General features: G+C 47.1%; 1 protein-coding gene across 8 annotated transcripts in view; it reads left to right on the top strand.

Annotated features, from left to right (window-relative positions):
• SLC38A12 (solute carrier family 38 member 12) overlaps nt 1-20,731 on the top strand; it is a 47,308-nt gene that overhangs the window by 9,704 nt on the left and 16,873 nt on the right. For 6 of the 8 annotated variants that reach the window (XR_015703129.1, XR_015703128.1, XM_087750450.1 and 3 more), the window contains 2 exons: nt 3,696-3,795; nt 4,590-4,698. Coding sequence is in view for 6 of the 8 variants with exons in the window: in XM_087750450.1 (XP_087606576.1) it covers nt 3,696-3,795; nt 4,590-4,698 (209 nt within the window). In the remaining 2 variants the exon portion in view is untranslated. The remainder of the gene's footprint in view (nt 1-3,695; nt 3,796-4,589; nt 4,699-20,731) is intronic. The other 2 variants (XM_087750451.1, XM_087750453.1) reach the window with 1 other exon arrangement.

The raw sequence follows: 20,731 nt of genomic DNA, 5'->3' as shown, positions 1-20,731 counted from the left end.
CTGTCAGGCCCCATTTCTTGTGGAAAGTGACATTTTCTCTTGTTCACTGGCCACCTTACAAAGACGCGATGGGCTGGTTTTTTCCACTACATTACATCAGCTTTACGCCAGTGTAAGGCTTGCCTCTGAAGGACAGCTGGGCTTAAGGAGTGAAGATTCTTTGAACTATATTATTGCTGATTTTAAAGTCCAATTGAAAAAACTTTTTAATTTCCCTGCATGCCTTTTCTGGGCCTTTGTAGATTTAAATCACTTAGGGCTATCAAAATAATCCGCCTTGGATCAGCCTGCCACTTTTCTAGCCAGAGAAGAAGAGAGGTGACTTGAGTGTGGATCGGAGCCCCATAAACTTCCTAGCCTCACCTGTAGCACTGGGCTGCTCTGACTTCAGGCAAGTTTTCTTGCTGTAAAGAAACACTGTGAACACTTCCCTGTCTCTCGATCACCCTCTGGGGAGTGATATTTGGCTTTGAAAGCAAGCACCGTGTAGCAGGGCTCGGCAGTATTGCTGAGGATTCAGCTGTAGAGGCCTGTTCAGCTGCAGGAGGGCTGGGGGAATACAGAATGAGGAGTGCTCCCATAAACAAGTTCCAGAAGGCCCCTGCTTTGCCTGTGCTTCACAGGGGGAGATGGTAACAACCCCTCAAGCCAGCCAGGCGTTGGGCAGTTGCCTTCTAGACGTCTCTGCCTCGATGCTGGCTGCTGCTCAGCCAGTAGAGGGTGCTGGAAATACACGTCGTCTGTCCCATCACTGATGCACACTTCTTAGCAAAGTGATATAAACTGCTTAGTACTCTGAATCTTAATCCCCCTTCTTAATGTTGCTTTAGCCAGAGTTATCTGATTTCTGTGTTAGGGATCCCCGCCAGGACCTGCTCAGGCCAAGGCAAAGGGATGAATCCCTCGGCAGAAGGCGGCTGGGACAGCTGCAGACCGTAGCTTGGAACAACTTGTGCCTTCCAGATGAGATGAGGTACAGGCAGCAAAGGGTCTGGGGCAGCTGTAGCTCATTTGCTCCTTGCCCTTCCTCTGTGCTCAGCAATGAGGCTCCATCCCTATACTGTTGCCGAGTCCTACTTCAGAGACACCCTCCGCTTTGCTGAGCGGTTGCAGAGAAGAGACAATTTAAGTACCTCCCTCTGCAGATCCTCGCTGAGGTGCTTCCTTCTGACGGTGGCACAGAAAGGCCTTCAATAAGGGCAGTTGCGCAGTGACCAGTTGCTACTGCCCAGGGCTGAGGAACTGGGCCACGTTTGGGAAGTCCCGGCTCCAAGCACCAGCCTCTGCGGTTTCGCAGCTAGCAAATGTCTGGGTGGGTTTTTGCTCACAATATACAAAGCACAGATCCGAACCCAAGGTGTCTGAGGGCTTTACGGCCTTCCGAGGGAAGGCTGGTGAAAGCTTTACAATAGACCTCAAAGCCTCTGATTTCTAGCGAGTTCTCCGCTCCTTTCCCTTGACTGATTTTTATTTTCAACAATCTGACAGGAGTTGAATCTGCAGTCCTGGGAGGTAAGCTGCGGATAAATCTCAATTTCAGACTGTCTGCTTTCTTAAAGGGAGCTGACTTAGGTTTAGGCTGTGAAGGACCTGTGTGCTCTTTCAAAAGAGCTGGCTCTGAAGAACTGCTTTTTTTAAATTTATTTTTTTTTAATTTGCAATATTGGGTGCTTTCTTCTGGGAGCAAGCAGTCATTTATTGCAATAATGGATTCTAGGCACATCTATCATGCTGTTTCCCCACAGGAAGTCATTGATTTTTTTTCCCCCGTTTTGTGTCCAGTAATGAAAGTATTGATCAGGGAGGGTCAAGCAGCAGTTTATAAAAGTACTGATGCTAAAGTCTTCCTGCCTTCAAGAGGATGAGTCTGGGAGAGGAGCGTCACCTGGGCTTCCCACAGGCAGAGAAGTCGGCACTGGCACGGGGATATAGTGTGTGCTGGTGGGTACCTGGGGGTGCTGCTGTGGCTTAGCTGCTGGTGTCTGCCTTATTTTGTGTGTGGGGAGCAGCTGAGGCCTGACATCAGTAGCAGATCCCAAAACGGCATCTATATCTGTGTCTGCGTAGTCCTGTGCTTAGTGTGTCTTGCAGCTTCTGTCCCATGTCAGGTATTTGTTATAACCTTCAACCCTTTTTAATGGGAAATTGGAGAAAACTGGTAGGTAGTTTGTTGCCATCCTCAGAACAACGCAGAGACTCCTTAACTGTGAAGCCATCTTAAGCCTTTCACAGAGGAAGAAGACAAGGGAGGAACTATATGAAATGATCTGACAATTTCTGCAAGAGCTCCATTTGTCTGTTTAGACAAACCAGGAACAACTCGAGGGCACTGGCTTAGTGTGCCGCTTTACAGAAGCAGGGGAGTTTTCTTGCTGCTTTCCCAATACAGCCCTTTTTTTTTAGGAATGTTTTATGCTAAGTGGGCTCAGCATATTGAATAATTTATTTAAACGGAGGATAATGTCTATTAATGTTTCCTAACATCCAGGGGCAGTATGATGGCAAAACGTGGGAAAACTTTGGGGCATCCAAGCACTGTAGAAATATTAGCCAGCATTCCTGCAGTGATGCTGTCCTTGTTTGATAATTGTCACGTGCAAGGCTTGGAGAGGTGAATTGGTTTGCTCAAGCTGCATTAGGATTAAGCATCAGGTGGCATTGCAACTTGAAAGAATGGGCAGGTTCCTTGAGCTGTTTTCCTTCAATGTCAACTTCCTAAGTGAAACAAATCTGAGGCTTTTGTTTTCTGTAGCTCACCTGTCCCTGAACTAAAATATGTTTCAGTTTGTTTTTCCTTGGTGAGATTTATACTGACTTGCTTGGAAGAAAAGAATCCCCGGGTCTCATCAAGCATTTCTTTATCCCTGCAGGTTTTAGTCCTCCACAGCAGTGTCTTGTTGTGCCCCAGTGAGGCTGTTCTGTGCACCCAATTAACTTGTGTGAGACTTTTTTAATCTCATAGGTGAAGGCAGGGTAAGCTTTAAAAACCAAAAAAACCCGCAAACCCAATAAAAAAACCCACAAAAAAACCTCCACCCAAGAAAACAGTATGGGACAGGAACAGCCTACACTGTGGCAATAGGGTAAGAGGGCTGTGGAAACAGAGTTTTAAAGCTTTGCAGGTTTGAACCTTGGCTCAAGTTACTGATGGTAAGGAATCTCCCAAAGCAGCTCCATTTCAGCCCTGTGGAACCTGAGCTCTGCGGGGCCAAGTCCGTAACGTGCAGGTCCTGCAGGTTTGCAAGCAGCGGGTTTGGAATCGGCAGAGACTAAAAGCATCTCCTCTCTCCATCTCGCTGTTCGTCAAGCTGCGCTCACACCAAGCCTGTGAGCATCAGCTAGAGGTTTGCCTGTGGCTGTTCCAAGTTGACAGATTCATCTGGCAGATGAGGTATGTGAGACCTGTTGGTCTTGACCAGCAACCGGAGGATGGGCTTGAACTGGAGGGCCTAGTGCCAGGGCCAGGTATTGAAGGAGGCAGAGTTGAGCTCTGAGACACCTCGTGTCTTGTCATTCCCTGTGCTGTGGCGAAGTTCCCTAAGCTGCTGATGTGACCCTTGGGTGGAGTTTGCTGCAGAAAGAAGTAAACTATGGAGGCAAATCGTGATTTATTTTTAAGACCTTGAAAAAGTTTTCTGTATTTGAAGTGCAGAGTTCAAGGATCCCTGTGCACTCTGCTTTTCCTTTTCCTGCAGTGGGTGTCAACCTCTTCTATTTCTGCATAATTATCTACCTCTACGGAGACCTGGCAATCTACGCAGCAGCTGTACCGGTCTCTCTCGTGCAAGTGACCTGGTAAGTGTGCTTACTGCCGCGGGGTTGTGTGCTAACAGAGAAGAGAGCGGGCTTTTGGATTCAATGGGGTGATAAGTCTGACTGGGATCAGCTCTACTTTCTGAAGAATAGAGTGGAGAAATGACTCGAGGGCAGCTCATCACTTGTGGGTGGGAAGGTAAAGTTGTTTTGTATTCCCCACCTGAGTGTCTGCTGCCTGCCTGAAAAGTAGCTGACCCGGTTTCAGATGAGTCCTCAGGTGTGAAGTACTTCCAGCTTCAGCACTCGCAGGCATGGGATCTGTTGCTCAGTAGTTTGTTTGCAATACTCGGTGCAATATTTTAGCTTCTCTGTCTCTCTTTGGGTGAGAGCTGAGAGGTGTGATGCTTACCAAGCCTGTGACCAGCGAGTGGTGATGTTACATGGACTTAGCTCTGGACTGAGACCAGTTCCTTTCTCAGAAACAGATAATGAAAGAGATTTGGTTTGATCAAATCCGGGCTGGATTTGGACTCCTAACTTGGAAATGGAAAAGCTCAGTGATCCATATATGACCTAGACTTGCTAGCTTGATGACCAAATGACCAAACTTGTAAATAACTGCAGGCAATTCAAGAATTTGCCTTTAAATGTATGGTACTCGGTGACTTGCTCTGTTACACAGTCCAGAAAATATAAGGAGGGAGGGTGTTCAGGGAGGGAGAGGAGGAATGGAGGCTTCAGGTCTCTGATCATTCTTCTTTCGTGAATGCAGGAGAGGGGAAGACATCTGCTAGGAGTTAATTACTGTCTTTTGTTTCTCCCTCCTTTCCCAGCAGTGCTACTGGCAACCATTCTTGCAGTGTTGGAGATGGCACAAAGTATAACGATACGGACAAGTGCTGGGGGCCAATTCGACGGATTGATGCTTACAGACTGTATCTGGTGAGTTTCTGAGATGGGGATGACCATTATTTCCATTTAAACTTAGCTTCTAGTGGATAGGGATTTTTTTCCTGTAGAGATAATGTGGCTCAAGTGAACAACAGAGGGGTGAAGCTTTCGATTCAGGCTGACCTTTTTGGCCAAATACCCCCTCTCTATTCTTGGTAACGTGGCTGTGTTTTAATTTGGTGGCCATCAGAATGATCCTTATGATTTTTGAGTTTAAGTAGAGGTCTGTCCTTCTTGTTGTGTAGTTTTACATTGCTTAAGCAGTTGATATGTCCGTGCCAAAGGGTGGGGTGTTTTCTGTGGCTGGCTAAGTCATTGTTGCTTTGAGGTAATTGTTGTCGATATACTGCAGTATATTAAGCTGTCTTGAGTGCGTTCTTTATGTGAATAAAATTGTTTATGCTGCAGGAGAATCTGCTTTTTGAGAGATGATGGAAACGGCCCACTTGAACGACATCCAGTGCTGTATGCTGCTTTAGTAATAGCTTTTTGTCTAGTTTAGGATTGTCTATGGCGTCTGTTACTGTGCTGTGGTTCTGCCGTGAAACCGAGGTTTTCCCAAAGGATGATAAACACTGCTTCTCTTGAGCTTGGGGAGAGTTGAGCGCTTGTACCTGGAGACAGATGTCAGTAGGGCAAAAGGAGAAGAGGGAGGTATGCAAGCGCTGCGTAGCGTGGCTTCTGTGAAGGCTCTCGGTGAGAATGTTAAGAAAAAAGAGTGAAGGTGGCCGTGTGTGTGCAGAGAAATCCGGGGTAAAGGCTGCTTGGAGCAATTTTGCAGTCAGTACGTTTTGGACATGCAGTGGATCACATCCCTGAGTGCACTTGTTCCAGCGTTATTGCAGAAGTAAGAGCTGGGCCTCAGAAATACTAGTGAATGTCAAAGCCTAGTTAATTATTTAAGAGAAATATTATTGCTTTATTAAATTGTGTCTTGGTCTGTTTCTTTAAAACTTCCAGAAGATTGAAGATTTCCTTCCTGAATTTCAATGACTCTGACCCAGGAGAAGGAGCTAGTCAGAAAAGGCAGACATGCATTAATTATTGCCTGCATCTCTCGGCTATTATGTCTATAATTCATGAAGATAATTGTTGTTAGGACTTGAAAAATTAAAAAAATTAAGACTGTTTAAGCATTAGATTTGCCATCTGTGTACATAACACTCACAGGAGCTTTTCCCTCTGCTTGTCTTCTCCTGGGGATTTGGAGAATAAATATCTGCAAAGTCTTTGCTGGTGGTGAATCCTTCCCTGCTCAGTCAGAGATGAGGGTTTCGGTGCTTTTCTCTGCTCCCCCTTAGAAGCAGGGAGGGGCTGTTTGGGGGGGAGCGTACCAGTCTGTAGCGAGTTACTGGAAGTGGCCGTTCCCACAGTCACTGTTTTCAGGAGGCTGCTGGGTGTCAGCATTACCTCCAACTTGTGGTTTTCTGTTAAGGTCTCTGATTCTTTTTACTAGATGAGTATGGGAGTAAACTGGGAGTTGCTATACCTCCAGCTCTGCCGGTCCCACTCCCTGCTTGACCTGTGTGGTTTTATTCTCCAGAAAACAAAGATGATGACGACTTCCCTAGAGAGGAATAAGAGACAGAATCATTTATAAAACATTCAGACCACGGTACTGACACCGTCTTCAAGTTTGGTCTGCCTCTGAAGTGACTGTGCTGGTTAATATTTTTCCCCCGCTGTCCTGTTTGCAATGTGGATAGCTAGTGACCGGTAGTTAGAGCTCCTAAACTTTCTGAGAGAAACCTGGGGATGGGAGGGCAGGAGTAGGAGTTCGCTTGACTTCAAGCAAAAAATTTAATAGCGAAATACTGTAAATATCTCTACAGATTTTGCCCAAGTTTCTTGTGTTTAGAAGTGGAGTCTTGAACACGCAAGAAAAGCTGAAACCTGCCTATCTGAAGGGGAAAAGGCAACATGAAAGTGAGGAGGGGTGAGATGCATCGAGAGCACAGCTATTCTCTTGGTCCCAGGGATCATACCCATAGAGACCTTGCTCTGTTTTCTTGGCTTTTTCTTTTTGGAATTCTTGCTTGTTGGAATAATTCAGGTTCCACGTTTCGGTGGACAAGCAAGGTCTCTTTTTGCGGGCAAGGGGACAGATGGACACTGCGATCCCAAAAGAAAGCAGCTGAGTTTTTGGATCAGCCCTTTTGTCCTAGGTGCCCGCCTCTAGCTTTCTCACCTCCTCTTAGTGCTGTATTTAGGTTTAAGTGACTTTTAGGAGCAAGATGGGCGGATGTAACTGGAACTTCTTGCCTGTTCCAGTGAAGCAGGTCTCGATGTAGTGTTATATTTCTTACTCTGTGCATCACCCCACAGAAAGCCTTTTTTGGACTACCAGGAGAAATAATCTATTTGAGGTTTTCTGGGAAAATGGTGCCAATGGGAGCTCTCTTGTGCCAAGTACCACCAGTCTGCCAAAGGTCTGTGCTGCCTTCCTCCTGTCGACTCTTTCTCTCTCAATGCTATGTCTTTTCAACAAAAAAAAACATTTCAAACATTGACTCTTCAAGCTAGGGGTGGAGAGGGGAATAATGTCTGATGTAAAAATCCTATTTCACGGTTTATTGTCCAAAAAGGCCTCTGGAAGCTGTTTCTGCTCTGATCACTGTGAATGGATGCTGAAAACTATGTACATAATGAGAATATTTAGACAGATTAAATTCTTCTCTTGAGACTTGCTTGTCTGTGCAGCATCTTTATTGCTACTCCAAGATTTCACACCTATGTGTGACTGCAGACTCTTCAGAGACCGCCAGGCCCCTATTAACCTTTGTCTGAACAAATGGTTATCTTGCTTCTTGTTTGTAAATTGCCTTGGAAAATAAAGGCTTGCAAAACAAATAAGTGAAGGCGAGTGCAGGAAATACCGAAATAGACTTTTGCTCCTGTCCCATCACCTGCTGCTAATATTTGCCCCCTCTTTGGGACTGTAGGAATCCTGGGAGGTTTAAAAGGCGAGCCTTGCCGTGCTGTTCCATGCCTGTGGGGGCAAGACCACGCAGGGCAGATCTGCTGGGAGAAAGGCACGTGTGAGATGCCCCAGCGACCTTGTTGAAGGCAAGCACTGATTACAGTTGAAGCAGATCGATGGCTTTCTATCTTCGCTTCAGATCCGTCACCACGCTGTCATGGCCTCGACAGCTGAAGTGACTCCTGAGTCCCTTGGCTGTCTCGATGGCAGTGCTAAGGACAGGGTCGAGTTCTCTCCGCGCTGAATTCACAGTTCAATGCAGTCGCTCATCCTTTCCGTAAGGTCAGCTGGCCGTCTTCTGTGTAGCCTGCGGGGAAGGGGCAGTGGATTTAAGTTTCGGCTCTCTCGTCATAACACTTTCTTGTCGTTCCGTTCCAGTGATGTAGGAATGTGACATGATAGTCCCTGTTTCTAGAAAGCAGATACTGAGATAAATAAGAGATTAAATCCTGGGGATCAGCAGCCATTCAGAGCATCTGATCCAAAATGCGTTCATGCCCTGGCAAACCGGCGCTTGTCTTCTGCACCAGGGCAGCCATTGTAGCTAAAACCTCTGCCCTCTTCTCGGCCCTCCTCTTCTGGCAAATTGGGGCATGGTGTCTTCCCACGATGGAAAGGAAACGGCTTCAGTTCTCGGAGGGAGATGTACGCCTTTCAGAAGAGGCACTGGCACAGGTACTCCTGGTAGCCTGGCTCGGTAGCGCGTCAAAGCCACCAGGTGCATCTGTTCTGTCTGAGTCTCTGTTGGTTTTTTAGCTGATTGGGAAGGGGCCGCAGCATCCGCTTGTGCCGGTTCACAGATGCTGCAGTATCGCAGGCAGCCCAGCGGGTGCGGGCCGAGCGAAGATGGGAGCGCAGATGGTTTAATGGAGATTATCCCAGTTGGAAATGTGCTTGTGCAGTGAATAAAATGAGCGGGCTTGCAGGCGCTTACCGTCCCTCTTCAGGAGGGGACAATGTCACCCCAGCCTGACACTCTGATCAGAATACCCAGCGACCAGAGCGGGGCCGGGCTGCAGCCGCGGGAGGCTGTGCAGGGGGGTGAGGAGGTAGTCTGAGGACACGTACAATTGCTCAGTGCCAGCAGAACTTAATCGGCAAATGCAAAGGCTGAACTGATAAGTGTTGATGTAGATCCCGTCTGCCTCGGCGCGGTGCTGCCTTCCTGGCCCTCTATGGCTACAGGCTGGAACGCCGTGCTTTGTGCCGCTAGCGTACGTGCTCCGCTTCCCTCCTCGGCTGTGCCGCGTGTGTGTGCGCACCCCCTGCTCCTGCGTAAAGGTACCCGTGATTTTTGTTGTCAAAAAGAATCTTTCCAGATAAATTTGCCTGCACTAGGGCAGTTTTATTTATCTTGTAGCCTCTCTGTCCACGTCTCCAGCTCAGGGTTGTCTTCTGGCCTCTGTGGGCTTTCTTTGTAGGTGTTCTGTTTTATTTTTTTACCTCCCAGCAGTGATATGAGGGGAGCCCTTAGGGCAGTACTTGAACATCCGTGCTCGATCTCAGCTGTCTCTTGCCAACTGGGAGCTGGAGAAACAGAGCTGGAGCAGTGCTGCAAGCAGAGTGCTTCTTCCAAGGACACCTGGGTTTGCTCCGCTCGTTCCCTTTGCAGCAAGCGCTTTTCCTCTGCCCTGCCTTCTTCAGCTGTGCCCTGCAGCAGCATCCGGTAATAAATGGGTCACAGCTGCTGTCTCCTGGATATTTATTCTTACAGGTCTCAGGGTCTAGAGACCTTGAGAGCCAGCGGTGGGGAAGGTAGCTGCTTCTGTGGCAGGTGTCTGGAGCAGGGAGGGCTGATTTCACAGCACATCGACCAAAAAGGTTTGGGCTGCTTGCCCTGGGATCCCAGGGTGAGCCAGGGTGAAAGGAAGGAAAGCTGATGGAAGTTTACCCTGCTGGTGTGAAGCCATCGTCTTGTTCAAATAAATTGCTTAAACTGTAGCATTGTTATGTTCCAGGTTACCCCAGCTTACAGTAAGGATGCAGCAGGACTGGGGCACTATTAGCATGTCACCTTGCATATCCTATAAGAAGTTATTAATGGTAAGACCTTCTTGCCAAAGATATTGCGTTATTTCCCCTACCACAAATGCTCTGATGTGTTTTATTATGATACTGATATGGAAGTAGAAACAAATGTACAAAAAAAGGCAGCTGCTACTTCTGTGCATAGATCCAGTTCTGAAAGCCTTCAAAGTAGAGAAAAGCCTCCTGAGGGTCCAGAATATTATGCCATTTCTGTATGTACAGGCACCTGGGTTGTGAGCTATTGCTGTGGCGGGAGAGGAATTAGTACTGCATTAAGCATAAATATCAATAGCCTTAACTGTTTGTTACAGGTGCCTCTGAAATACAGCTTTGCTTGGCTAAAAGCCCGGTCTCAGGGGCTGATTGGAGTCGTCTTATGCCTCTCATCTAGTCAGCTTCCAAAAAGTAAGGTCAGTTAAGTTGCTGCTTTGCTCTCAAGTGGTTGAAGAAGGATAGGAGCCAAGTTCGTTTAAAATAAATGGTGTCTGGACGTGGGATGGGAAGGCAATTCTCAGCTTTTTTGTTGTGAAACTAATAAGGTTGAAATTGGCACGCAGCCTTGTTAATATGGCATAAATCCTGCCTCCTTCGTCCTGGTCCATTCTTCTTCTGTGGGCTTGTCAATAAATTCTTTCGATTGCTCACTCGTCATCCGCCTGTGACAGATAAACTAGCTCTTTCGGAGTTTCCCACACCCCTCGTGTTTCCTAATGCAAAGGGAACTTCAGATAATAACTGGCCTTGTGAATAAGAGGTTTTTCCTGACCTGGCAGGAGGAGAGAGAAGCAGAAGGAGTGCGGTGTTGTGAAAGTGGAATATAAACTTGTTGTACTGGTGACCTAAGAGCTGGAGTTCAGCTTCTGGTATGTGGTTTTTTTTTTTTTTTTTCTTGCTTTCCTTGTAACTGATTGCACTTTGAGTAAAAGAAACATCAGCCAGAAGGCAAGCCTCCCTGCTGCGAGGGCTGGGTAGGAGAGTCAGCCTTTGGTACGATAGTGCAGCAACTGCAAGACCATGGATTGAAGCAACTAAGTTTAAAGGAATAGCTTGTCTCTTTTCACAGGAAAATCAATAGTGCAGGGGACTGGAATGTGTTTTCTGCACAGAGCTGTCTGCTCACTTCACAGTGAGAAGTGGGTTTTTTTTCCTTAAGTGGAGCTTGGATTGTGCTGCCACTTGGACACTGAGCTTTTCCAAAGGGCCAATCCTTTCCCCCGCCACGTCCAGCTGGCTGGCAAGGGCTGTGTGGAAGGGAAGGGTGCTGTGCTGCTGGCTGTATGCCTGGCCAGATGTGCTGGAGGTGCTACCAGCCCTTAAGAGAAGGAAGGTGGCTGGTGTGGCAGGCAGAGGCCATTGGTGAGCTCAGCTGCACCTGGCTTCCCCACAGAAGAATGTCCTGCACACTTTAGTGCTTGGTTTGACTTACGTGATGATGGATGGTGGGCATGAACCTTGGAAGCAAGTCAGCTAAACAAATTGGGCAAAGAAGTGGCTCTAGATATATCTTTGTTTGCTCTTGTGCCCTTCTGCGGTTATGAACTCGCCAACGCTGTTTATCGGGCTCAGACCCCAGCCCCTGCTGCTCAGCGGAGCCACCCTGGTAAGGCTGAGAGGCCACGCCGCTGCTTTTCTGAAATAAAGCTGTCCTTTGGAGTAAGCTCACTTGGGCAGCCGGGCACCAGAGCTGACACTGTTCTCTCTCGATATTGGAGACCAGTCTCTGCTGACCAGCGCAGGTGTCAGAACCGATACCTGTTTGTGATCGCTCACGCGCTACACAAGTTGTAAAGGTTTAAAAATGGCCTTTTAAAATTCCTTTCTTGGACTAGACTGTTCCAGCAGACTCACAGATCTTTCGTTTTTGGAACACTTTGTAGAAAATAGTGATAAATGCATTTCCCCTGTGCAGTGTTATTTTGTGCAGTGGTAGTGACAGCATCCTAGAAACCAGAACTGGAGAAGACCTGTTAAGTCGGCTAAGCACTCCCCTGGGAGGTGCAATACAAGCCTTTTTCTCAGCAGCATATTTTCTAATATGTTGTTCGATGCTTTAACACCAGTTTGGTTTTTAAACAGAGGTCTGACCTTGCTGCCTGCCTGATTCGCATCAGTGTTTTCATCGAGTAAGGCAGCAGTCTTGATCTCCCCTCTCCTGAAATTATCATTAGTTCCTTAATATACAGGTAGAAAGCACCAGGGCTGAAGAAGCTTGCAGTTAGGCCACTCTGAACATTACCAGAGGCTGTGGAGCAAAGAGCTCTGGACAGACTGGTATCTCTTTATATTCCTAAATAAGTCTGCAACTTCTTAACATCCTCCTAAATTGCACTTTATGTCTGGGTGAGATCACTGATGCTCTTGTCCAAAAATGTGGATTTTTGGACTGCATCAGCAAATCCCACACGTGGCTCATGCTTCTGTAAGCAGGACTATAAATACAAATAATGCAGCTGGGATTTATGTTGTAAGTTGAAGTCAGTATAATGCTCTCGGGCAGAGCTGATCTCCGAAGCCTGTTGCACCAGTTTGGTGTGCACTGTACAGGGAAGGCAAAAAAGGAGGCTGGGAGCAAGCGGACTCCCTGCAGCAAGGTTTTATCTCTTGCTTTTGTGCTGCTGCAAAGCGTGGGATATTTCCTTTCCCTTCAGGCAACTCCTCCCTGACACAGTGAAGGGGATAATGCTGTCCCTGAAACTGCATCCTCCAGGCAGCTGAAGAATGGCATGACGCTCAACTGGGAAGTCTGTAGGGGGGAAAAGAAGAAAAATAATGGCTTAGTGGTGGGGGCACTGTTTGTGTTGCGGCAGCCAAGGGGTTAGTGGCCTTCAGGAACAGTCGTCCTTGCCGAACCCAAGTACCTCCTAACCCTGGCAGTTTGTGGCTTGACATGTTTGCAGGGCCCTCTGCGCATCCATGTCACACTGGTCCATGTCTCCCTCGCTTCCTGCTGTCTCACCCAGGGGCTTTTGTAGTCAATATAAATATCATTATAGTTGCCAATACCCTGCCAGGAGAGGCTATGAATATGCAGGAGTTTTGGGCAGTGTCTGTGTATAATGATTATGCCTTCACACTTTGTTGGAGGGAACTCATTAATCTCTCGTACCATGCTAATAAATTGGGGAGGCGGGGGATGACTCCTCAAGGTTACCCGGTGTCAGGAAGGAGGAAGGCTCCCATTTCATAGCCTGTGGGAGGTCAAAGCAAGCTGGTGTGGGGGGGTACAGCCAGACCTGGCTCTGCAGCTCCTCTGCTGTCCTTCCAAGTACCACAAACCAACCATTCAGCTCTCCTGCATCTATCCACTTTGCTGCTTCCCTCCTGCTTGTTCAGATGCAATTAGGAGATGCAGAATAAGGGGGAGCCAGGGGTCAAGGAGGCGGTAAAGTGATTATAAGATGCTGCAAATGGCTGTGCCATAAATACTCCAATGATGAAAAATTAGATGCCAGTCACCTCAGGGTTATTGCTGGCCTCCATCTTTCTCTTATTGTGAAAAATGATAATGGAAGTGTATTTACCCCGGAGAGTGCAAGCTTGCCGCTGGCTGTGATCCTGCACACCCCAGGTGTGCCAGGGACTGCAATCCTTGCACCGAATGACTTTCTGAAAACACTTTGTGCTTGGATTTCTTGACTTTAAGAGGAGGAAGAACTGGTTTTCCAGGGTGTTCTTTCCAAAGTGGAAAGTTCCTGGTGCTCAGAGGTGGGCCAGCTCCAGAAACAGACTCCGGCCCTGGCTCAGGGTGGGGAGAGGAGAGCAGCACCCTCTGGTACTGCCTCGCCGTCCATGTGCTGCTTCTGCCTTGACCTCCCAGAGCTGCGCGTAGAGGCTGCTCGGTTGCCGGCTGGTCCTTGGTGTGTTGGATGCCCAGCGAGATCATAGCTTGCAACGACATCAGCTGGGACCAGTACACTTGTTTGCTGGATGGGCAGTCAAAAGCAAGCTGCCATCAGCTGGTGCTGGACTAGAACCTTTGCAAATCCCTAGATCATACTCGGATTCACTAAGCTAAGTAGCTTTGGGGGATCCAGGTGCTTCTTTCCATCTCTTGCAGAAGGTCTTCCGTTTGGAAGAAGCGCTGGGAGCGCTGTGGCACAGGAACTGTGAGCGGCAGCATCCAGCTTAATGGGTACTGTGGGCACAGGTGGGTGAAATGCCACTTGCTTCGCTGGCAAAAACCAGCCTGGCAGCAGCTGAGGTCTTAGTTCTTGAGGGGCACCTCCTCCCTGCCTTAAGATACTGGGGAGAAAGGTGGGTGAGGGCTCCTTAGTGCCAGCAATATGCTTCGTGTGAGTTATGACTGTAAACCTCTGCCAGGTGTCCCGAGAGCGGCACGTTAATTACCGGAGCTGCTGTGGCAGCAGATGCCTGCTGTACTCAAAGCGTAACTGCCCTTGTTTCTTTATCTATAAATATTCCTTGTGGTTGCATCCTCCCTCTGTTGTGACTTGCTGACTCTACAGGGGATCTGGAGGTTAAAATCCCTCTTGCCTCTCAACTTCTTCCAGCAACCCTTGTTCTGTTGCTGCTTTATCTCTTTTCAACCAACTTTAAGAGCTTCATAATTGCTTGTCTGCTGATAACTTGCTGCCTATCAGCATGGCCCCTACTGCAGCCCTGCCTCCAGCCTTGAGAGGCTGTGGATCTTCAGCTTTATTTTTTTTTTTCCCAGCTCTCTAAAAAGCTCCTTCCTGAACAATCAGACTCCTTACATGTGTTTATATTTGTACTGTCCCCTGCAAGGGGTAAAGCTTTACCAACGAAAGCCTGGATCGCCGCCCTCACTGATGTGCCATCTGGCTCTCTATCTTGAGATATGAGCTCATGCAGGAGAGAAATGTGGCCTTGTCACCCTAGGGAAGGGGAGGAGAGATGGCAGAGGGGGCACCGCGTTGCGCTCGAGACCCTTTTCCCTTGGTGTGTTTGAGCTGAAAAGCACTGAAGCCCTGGCACGAGCAACTGGAGCCCACTGGGTAGTATAGCAGTTGCCACAACTTGAAGTGGGTGCAGAGGAGCTACCAGAAGCTGTGGGTAGGTGTTGGTGTCGCTGCAAGTAGCTCTGAAATGTTATGAAGCTCTGCTTTCTTTATCTAGGAGTCCCAAACGGGAGCGGGACTAGTCTAGACTAGTGGCAAAAGCCATCATCTGATATTGGCAAAAGCCATCATCTAGTATTTCTCTCCAAAGTCAGCCCTAAAAATTCCCTCAGGTTGTGAATAGGAACACCAATTCTAGAAAGAAACTACTGGAGATGAAAGGTCTGGTTCGAGCTTCCAACCAGGGATAAAACCTCTGATCTGAGTCAGTGCTGGTAAATCAAGTTTTGGTTTCGGGTTTTTTCTCCTAGATGTCTCTTTAGACACACTCTAGAGGAGAGTACCTGAGGTGGGAACAGATCAGCCAGTCCCTGGCTCTCCTAACACCTTGTTCGATCTCCATACTTGTGCAGTCTGGTTTTGTTATATTGTTTTGTCTGTCCCTTCTAGTGCTCATCTGGGTTGTGAAATAGCTCTGAGCTCAGGGACGTCTTGCAGAAGCAGAACGGGTGTCAGAATTGCCACTCCTGACCGCATGTATGAAATGTCTGCTTTTTCCTACCCTGCTCAAGGAGACTTTCCTTCTGTCTGAGCACTGAGTCAAACAAAGCTCCTCTGGGAAGTGCTCGTTCAAGAGAGCTCACGTCGTCCTGTCGTTATCTTGCTTTGCAGTGGGAATGCTGCGTACCCGTAGTCCTGTATAAAGCACTCAACTCTCGGCTTTCCAGCCAAGGTGGCAAAGTCTCCCAAGGAGAGTGATCCATTTTGTTTTGTCACCTTGCTCCCCGTTAGAGTCGGGTTATTCGCTGTACTTTGTCTTGGGGGGAAGAGGTACTGTTGCTCAGCAGTTGTGAAACCTAAACATCGATTTCTGCAGAGGCAGAGTTGGTGCTATCCTGAAATGAAGTTTGTGTGAGATGTTGGCACTTCTTCTATCAAGGGGAAGCAAGAGCCTCCAGGGAAGGATTTGGTTTGGCGTGAGTTCTGGTTCTGAATGAGGGTGAGGAAGGCTGGGAGGAGGAAGAGGAGAAGAAAAGGAAAGAGCAACTGGGGCCTCAGCCCAAAGGAAGACATTTCAGGAGAGAGCACTGTAACATCTCTTCACCATTTTCATATTGGAACTCAGGGATCCTTGGCCTGATATCTGAGACTTGTTAACTTTGCATTGGTATGATAGCCCTGTGCCACACAAATGCATTTATCCAAAAACTCTCAAACTCTCTTCTTTTTTTATTTTTTGCTCTGCTTCTGGAGTATTTGCTGCATTTAACAAGGTTAATCTTCATGGTCTCACTTTGCTCAGGTCAATACCCTGCTTCTACTCAACTCTCTGAAAGTTTCCAGGCTCTGAATCAACAAGAAACAGGAGCTACTGTTTTTAATTCACTACTCAGCAAGTACCAAAGACAGGTGCAATTCTTACAGATGAGTTTGTGGAGCATGAAAACAAGCAAGTTCTGATGACAGTTACGAATGAAGCTGGTTTTCAGATGGTCCTCTTGCAAATGTATGCAGGCAGTAGCCATAATGCTGTAACTACTGCATCTAATCCATGAATCAGCTATGTTTGGGATGCTAATTGTGCTTCCTGAGCCGTATTGGCTTTTTCTGTAAAAGCCGCGTGTAGGAAGCAGATGAAAGCTATTGAGCTGTACCGGTTCAGAGTGATATATGGACCCTTCAGGTCAGTGAAGAACCTGTTTAGTCAATACAGCCCTCTGACTGGCTTAAAGCGTGTTTGTATGGTCTGAAAGAGTCTTGGTATTAGCTGGCCATCGCTTAGTGGTTGAGAGCTCTCTTGGGGGTCCTCTTGGCTGCAACTAAGCTGATAAAACCAGCCAGATGTCCTATTAACGCTTGATCTTACTTTTCCTTTTTTAAGATAAGCCAATAAACAAGGTTATGTAACCAAGTTTTAACATAAGAGCTTTAATAAAATGTATGTTTAGAAATATATAAATATATATGAAAATATATTCCAGGCAATGGTAAGCCCCAGCTGGTTTCCCCTGTGTCAAGAAGACTTGAGTTGACCCGCCTGCTCTTCACGTTGAAATACTAAGAGCTGACGGGTGCAGAGGCTGGGAAAGTGGTGTTGGCTGAGCAGCCGGCTAAGAGAAGCTCCCAAACCTTGGTGCCGGTACTGTTGCGGCTTGGCTTGGTGGGAGGAATGGGTTTGAAGACCCTCCCAGGGGCTGAGCAAGCTGGCGTGCGGCTCGCTGCTCCTCCTAGCCTGCAGGGCAGAGTGGGATTCAGGGTGACAAGCTGCTGTTCCTTCCTCTCCACTTGCTGGCTTCTAATTTTCTGGAAATGTCAGTAAAAGCAAGAAAAACACTGTTTTTTCAGTCACTAATGTGCTGGATCTTTGCGCTTTTTTTCAGTATGAGAAAGGAAGGAAAAATAAGGAATTTTGCATCTGTTGCATTTATTTGCTGGGGGGGGGGGTTCCACGTACCCTCCGCAGCAAGCCTAGTGACTTGTCTGGCCCCTCCTGTTTAAGGGAGGAGCTTGGAGAGAAATTAGGGAGCCACTCTTAACAGTCTGTGCAAAACCACAGTGAAGTTTTATAATATTTTGTGAATATAAACGGCATTTGATAGATCTGATGCTCCTTCTTAGCCAAAGGGAGGATTTCCTTACCTTGCTTAAGTTTAACAGTGAATCAGCCACGGACACCGGCTTGTTTCTAGTAGGAAACCACTTCACTAGTAGACAAATCTTTAATCAAAGTAGACTATGCTCATTCTGCCTTGGGTTAATTTGCTGGAGCTTAGGAAGAGAGTGATAAACTCCTAGAAATCATCTCAGCTAGCTCAAGAGGTGAACTGGAGAACTTAGAAGAGCTTTTTGATGTGCTGGAGCTCTGCATATTTGATTTCTGGCAGGGCTGACTGGTACAGTTTTCTGTGTAGGTTTTGGATTGTTTGAATAGTACGTGTAATGAAGCACTTTGTAAATTATATCTCTCTGGGGGAGACTTGAGCTTGGAGAACATCAGGTGGAAAGTTTGGGTATATGTCTGAGGTGCTTATTTAGGCTTACTTTTTCCTTAGGGAGAAGTTATGAAACTAATTAACTTAATGGGTCGGAAGAGCATTTAGGTGTCTGGCACAGTGAGGCAGAGAAAGTAGGCATCCTCCTTCTAAGCATCATGGTCTTTTCTCATCCTTTTGGGGATGTGTTTTTTAAATACGCTTCCTGGCCTTGGGACTTGTCTGAGGCTGATGATGAGATTAGCTCTAATCCAGGGACCGAGTCCTTGCCCTTCGTGTCCTGGTTATTGGTGAGGAACTGATCCCTCTTTCCTGACCTGCGCTGAATCCTGTGGAGCTGCGCACAATTTCACTTTGAAGTGATGTTAATCTGGCTGTTTAATGTCCTCTGCTGCCCTGCCTTTCTCCTCTCAAGCAGTCCAGTGTGCGCTATGGCTTCCCTTCCTAAAAGTGGTTGGCACAGATCTCTGCAAAGCGGGGCAACCTCATCTCATTCCAGGCCTTAGCATCGTTTGTATCGATCTGTGGATATCCACCTTGGTTTGCTAATGGGCGTCAAGTGGAAAAGGTAATACATTTCTATTGCATTTGAATTCATCTCTCACTTGGTTCCTTTGGACCAGCTCCAGGATCTTGTTAAGAACAGAAGACACTGATCATCTTAAAGGATGAGAGGGGAATCTGACCGTTCAGGCATGATGACTTGTGCCTCTTCCCCATGAGTTGAGCAGTAAAGCCCATAGAGGAGAGGGAGAGTTGAAAGAGTCGCTCAATGGATTTAGTTGTTTAAGATGTCTTGAGCACTGGAGAATAACTGCAGAAAGTGGAGTGCAACATCCAGAGAAATTCCTTATGCTTCATTAGCAGTTGTTGGGGAGCACATAGGAGACCCGGGTTCTTCTGGCACCTAATGATGTTTTTGATGCTCTTCAGCAACTAAGCCCCAAATCCACCTTAACACAGCTCTTTCCTCAGTGTTTAAGACAAATCTAGGTTTCAGACCCAGCCGCTTTGTGCTCAATGATCTTGTGTCAATCCTTGCCATGGTTTGAGGTGCTGTTTTGCCAGTTGGTTCTGGTGCATTCTAATTTGCAGAAGACACCTATTCCGTGATTAGCACCGGCCTTCGTCCGTCTCTTTTTGTTTCAGCTCTTTCTGACGCATGAGCTGTTGACGCGATTTGAAGGGAGGCTGCGTTGAGCAGTGCGCGTGTTGGGAGGGGAGGTCGACAGATATTAGTCACAAACTTGAGAATAATTTCCAGTAAGAGAGTTGGTGTCTGCTTGGTTTGCTCTGGGTCCTTGACCTATCTCTCTTTCTAGTCTAAAGTTTAGTTAGTCCTTTGGGGTTTGTGAACTATCCTAGGATGGAGTGGCAGCCTGTAGAGGGCAGGAGAGGGTGAAAGGAGAGTGAAGTTAAGCTCAAAAAGGAACAAGAGGGAGAAGATTAAGAAAGACTTGTAACCGGCTGGTTTGCTGCTGTGTTAAAACTGAAAGTGTCGTCACTATTAAGGCTGGTTTAGCTCTTAGTCTTGCCAGTTATGCTGTGGTGTTGTATTCTGTGTGATTTCAGCATTTCCTCCAAGGATCCTCAATTGCTTCACAAATCTGAATTCTGTGCATGCTTTCTGTCGTTCCCCCCCCCCCTTTTTTTTTTTTTTTTGCAAGCAGAAAAAACAAGACTTGGTGTAAATGATGGCCTCAGGTCAGAATGTGTCTTGACTGAGCGACGTGTGAAACCAAGGGTTCTCTCCTCTGGTCCCCTTCTGGGTTTACTTTGGTCGGCTGAGAATACTTTTGATGCGAGGCGTTTCCAATTTGCCTTGCAGATATTCTGAAACGGTCTCAAAAAAGGTTTCTTGGGGTTGTACTAGTCTTAAAATAGCTTGGATTTGTTTCTGTCACTGACTCTGTTGGGGTCGACAGAGACCTTGAGGCTTCGCAGCCTGCCCTTTTGAGTCCCGGTTCTTCCCTTCTGTTGACACCTTTTTTTGGAACTGCTTTAAGAAGTCATGGAAAAGAGCAATGTGTAAATATTAATGTTGAGTATTTGTCTTTAAAAATCCCTTTGGGATGCTCAGCAAATCCGTACCGTGTGTGCCGTGGCTTTCTAGATGCTGCTTGCTTACAGCTTTTGGACCCGTCAGTGTGTTGCTAGTCCATGCCATCCCATGGATCGTGGGCAGGGCTGTCTTCTGTAACTCCCACTTTGTCTCCCTATCACAAGTTAGCTTCTCTCGGTTCGTATTCACACCTCGGTCAAGGTCTGTTGTCTTCCTGCAGTAAAGCCTTTCCTTTTCTCTGTCTGGGCTAGGTAGGGCTCTGAGTGCCGCTCAGTGTCTCTCGATATACAACTAAGAGGGCAGTGAAGAAAGATCTCTCCTCATTGACAGTGTCTTTAATTTCCATACTGAATGAAGTTCATTCTTACGAGTATATCTCTGATTTTTTTTTTTTTTTTAATTTTTTCCCCCCTCACTTTGCACAGGTTTTCAGCTTCCAGGTCAACAGCTTAACTGTTACTCTAAGCTTCCTGCTGTAAAACAAGCAACGTAGCGTGGGGAAAAAATGTTCTGGGCAGACCTGGCTCCATTGCTGTTCAGCCCGGGACGCCCCGAAGCTACCCCATCAACGTTAATGCGAGCAGACGGGTCATGGCTATTGCTATCCAGACCTAAACTGAGCGTGTACCTGGACAAAGAGGCCACAGTTTTAATATTTAATGTTCCATAAGGCTGCGCTGAGAGCTTTTACTGAAATGTGTCAGTAAAGGCGTGCTGTAGCAGTGATAGCAAGCGGCTGAGAGCCAAGAGGATCCTGTGCTCTACTTCTGCCCAAGGCATGTTCTCTGATACCAAGCAGGTTGTTTGACCCCCTGTGTCTCAACCAACCTAGCTGTAAAATTAAGCAACAAAGAAAGCTCCATGACAAACAGACGTGTCTGGAGGTGAACTTTGCTTTACTGATAAATTTGTTGTACTAACA

This window comes from Nipponia nippon, unplaced genomic scaffold (genome assembly GCF_047370975.1).
Source record: "Nipponia nippon isolate SJK-2023a ecotype South Korea unplaced genomic scaffold, ASM4737097v1 scaffold_14, whole genome shotgun sequence".
Lineage (NCBI taxonomy): Eukaryota > Metazoa > Chordata > Aves > Pelecaniformes > Threskiornithidae > Nipponia > Nipponia nippon.
This window is presented reverse-complemented; position numbering and strand designations above follow the sequence as displayed.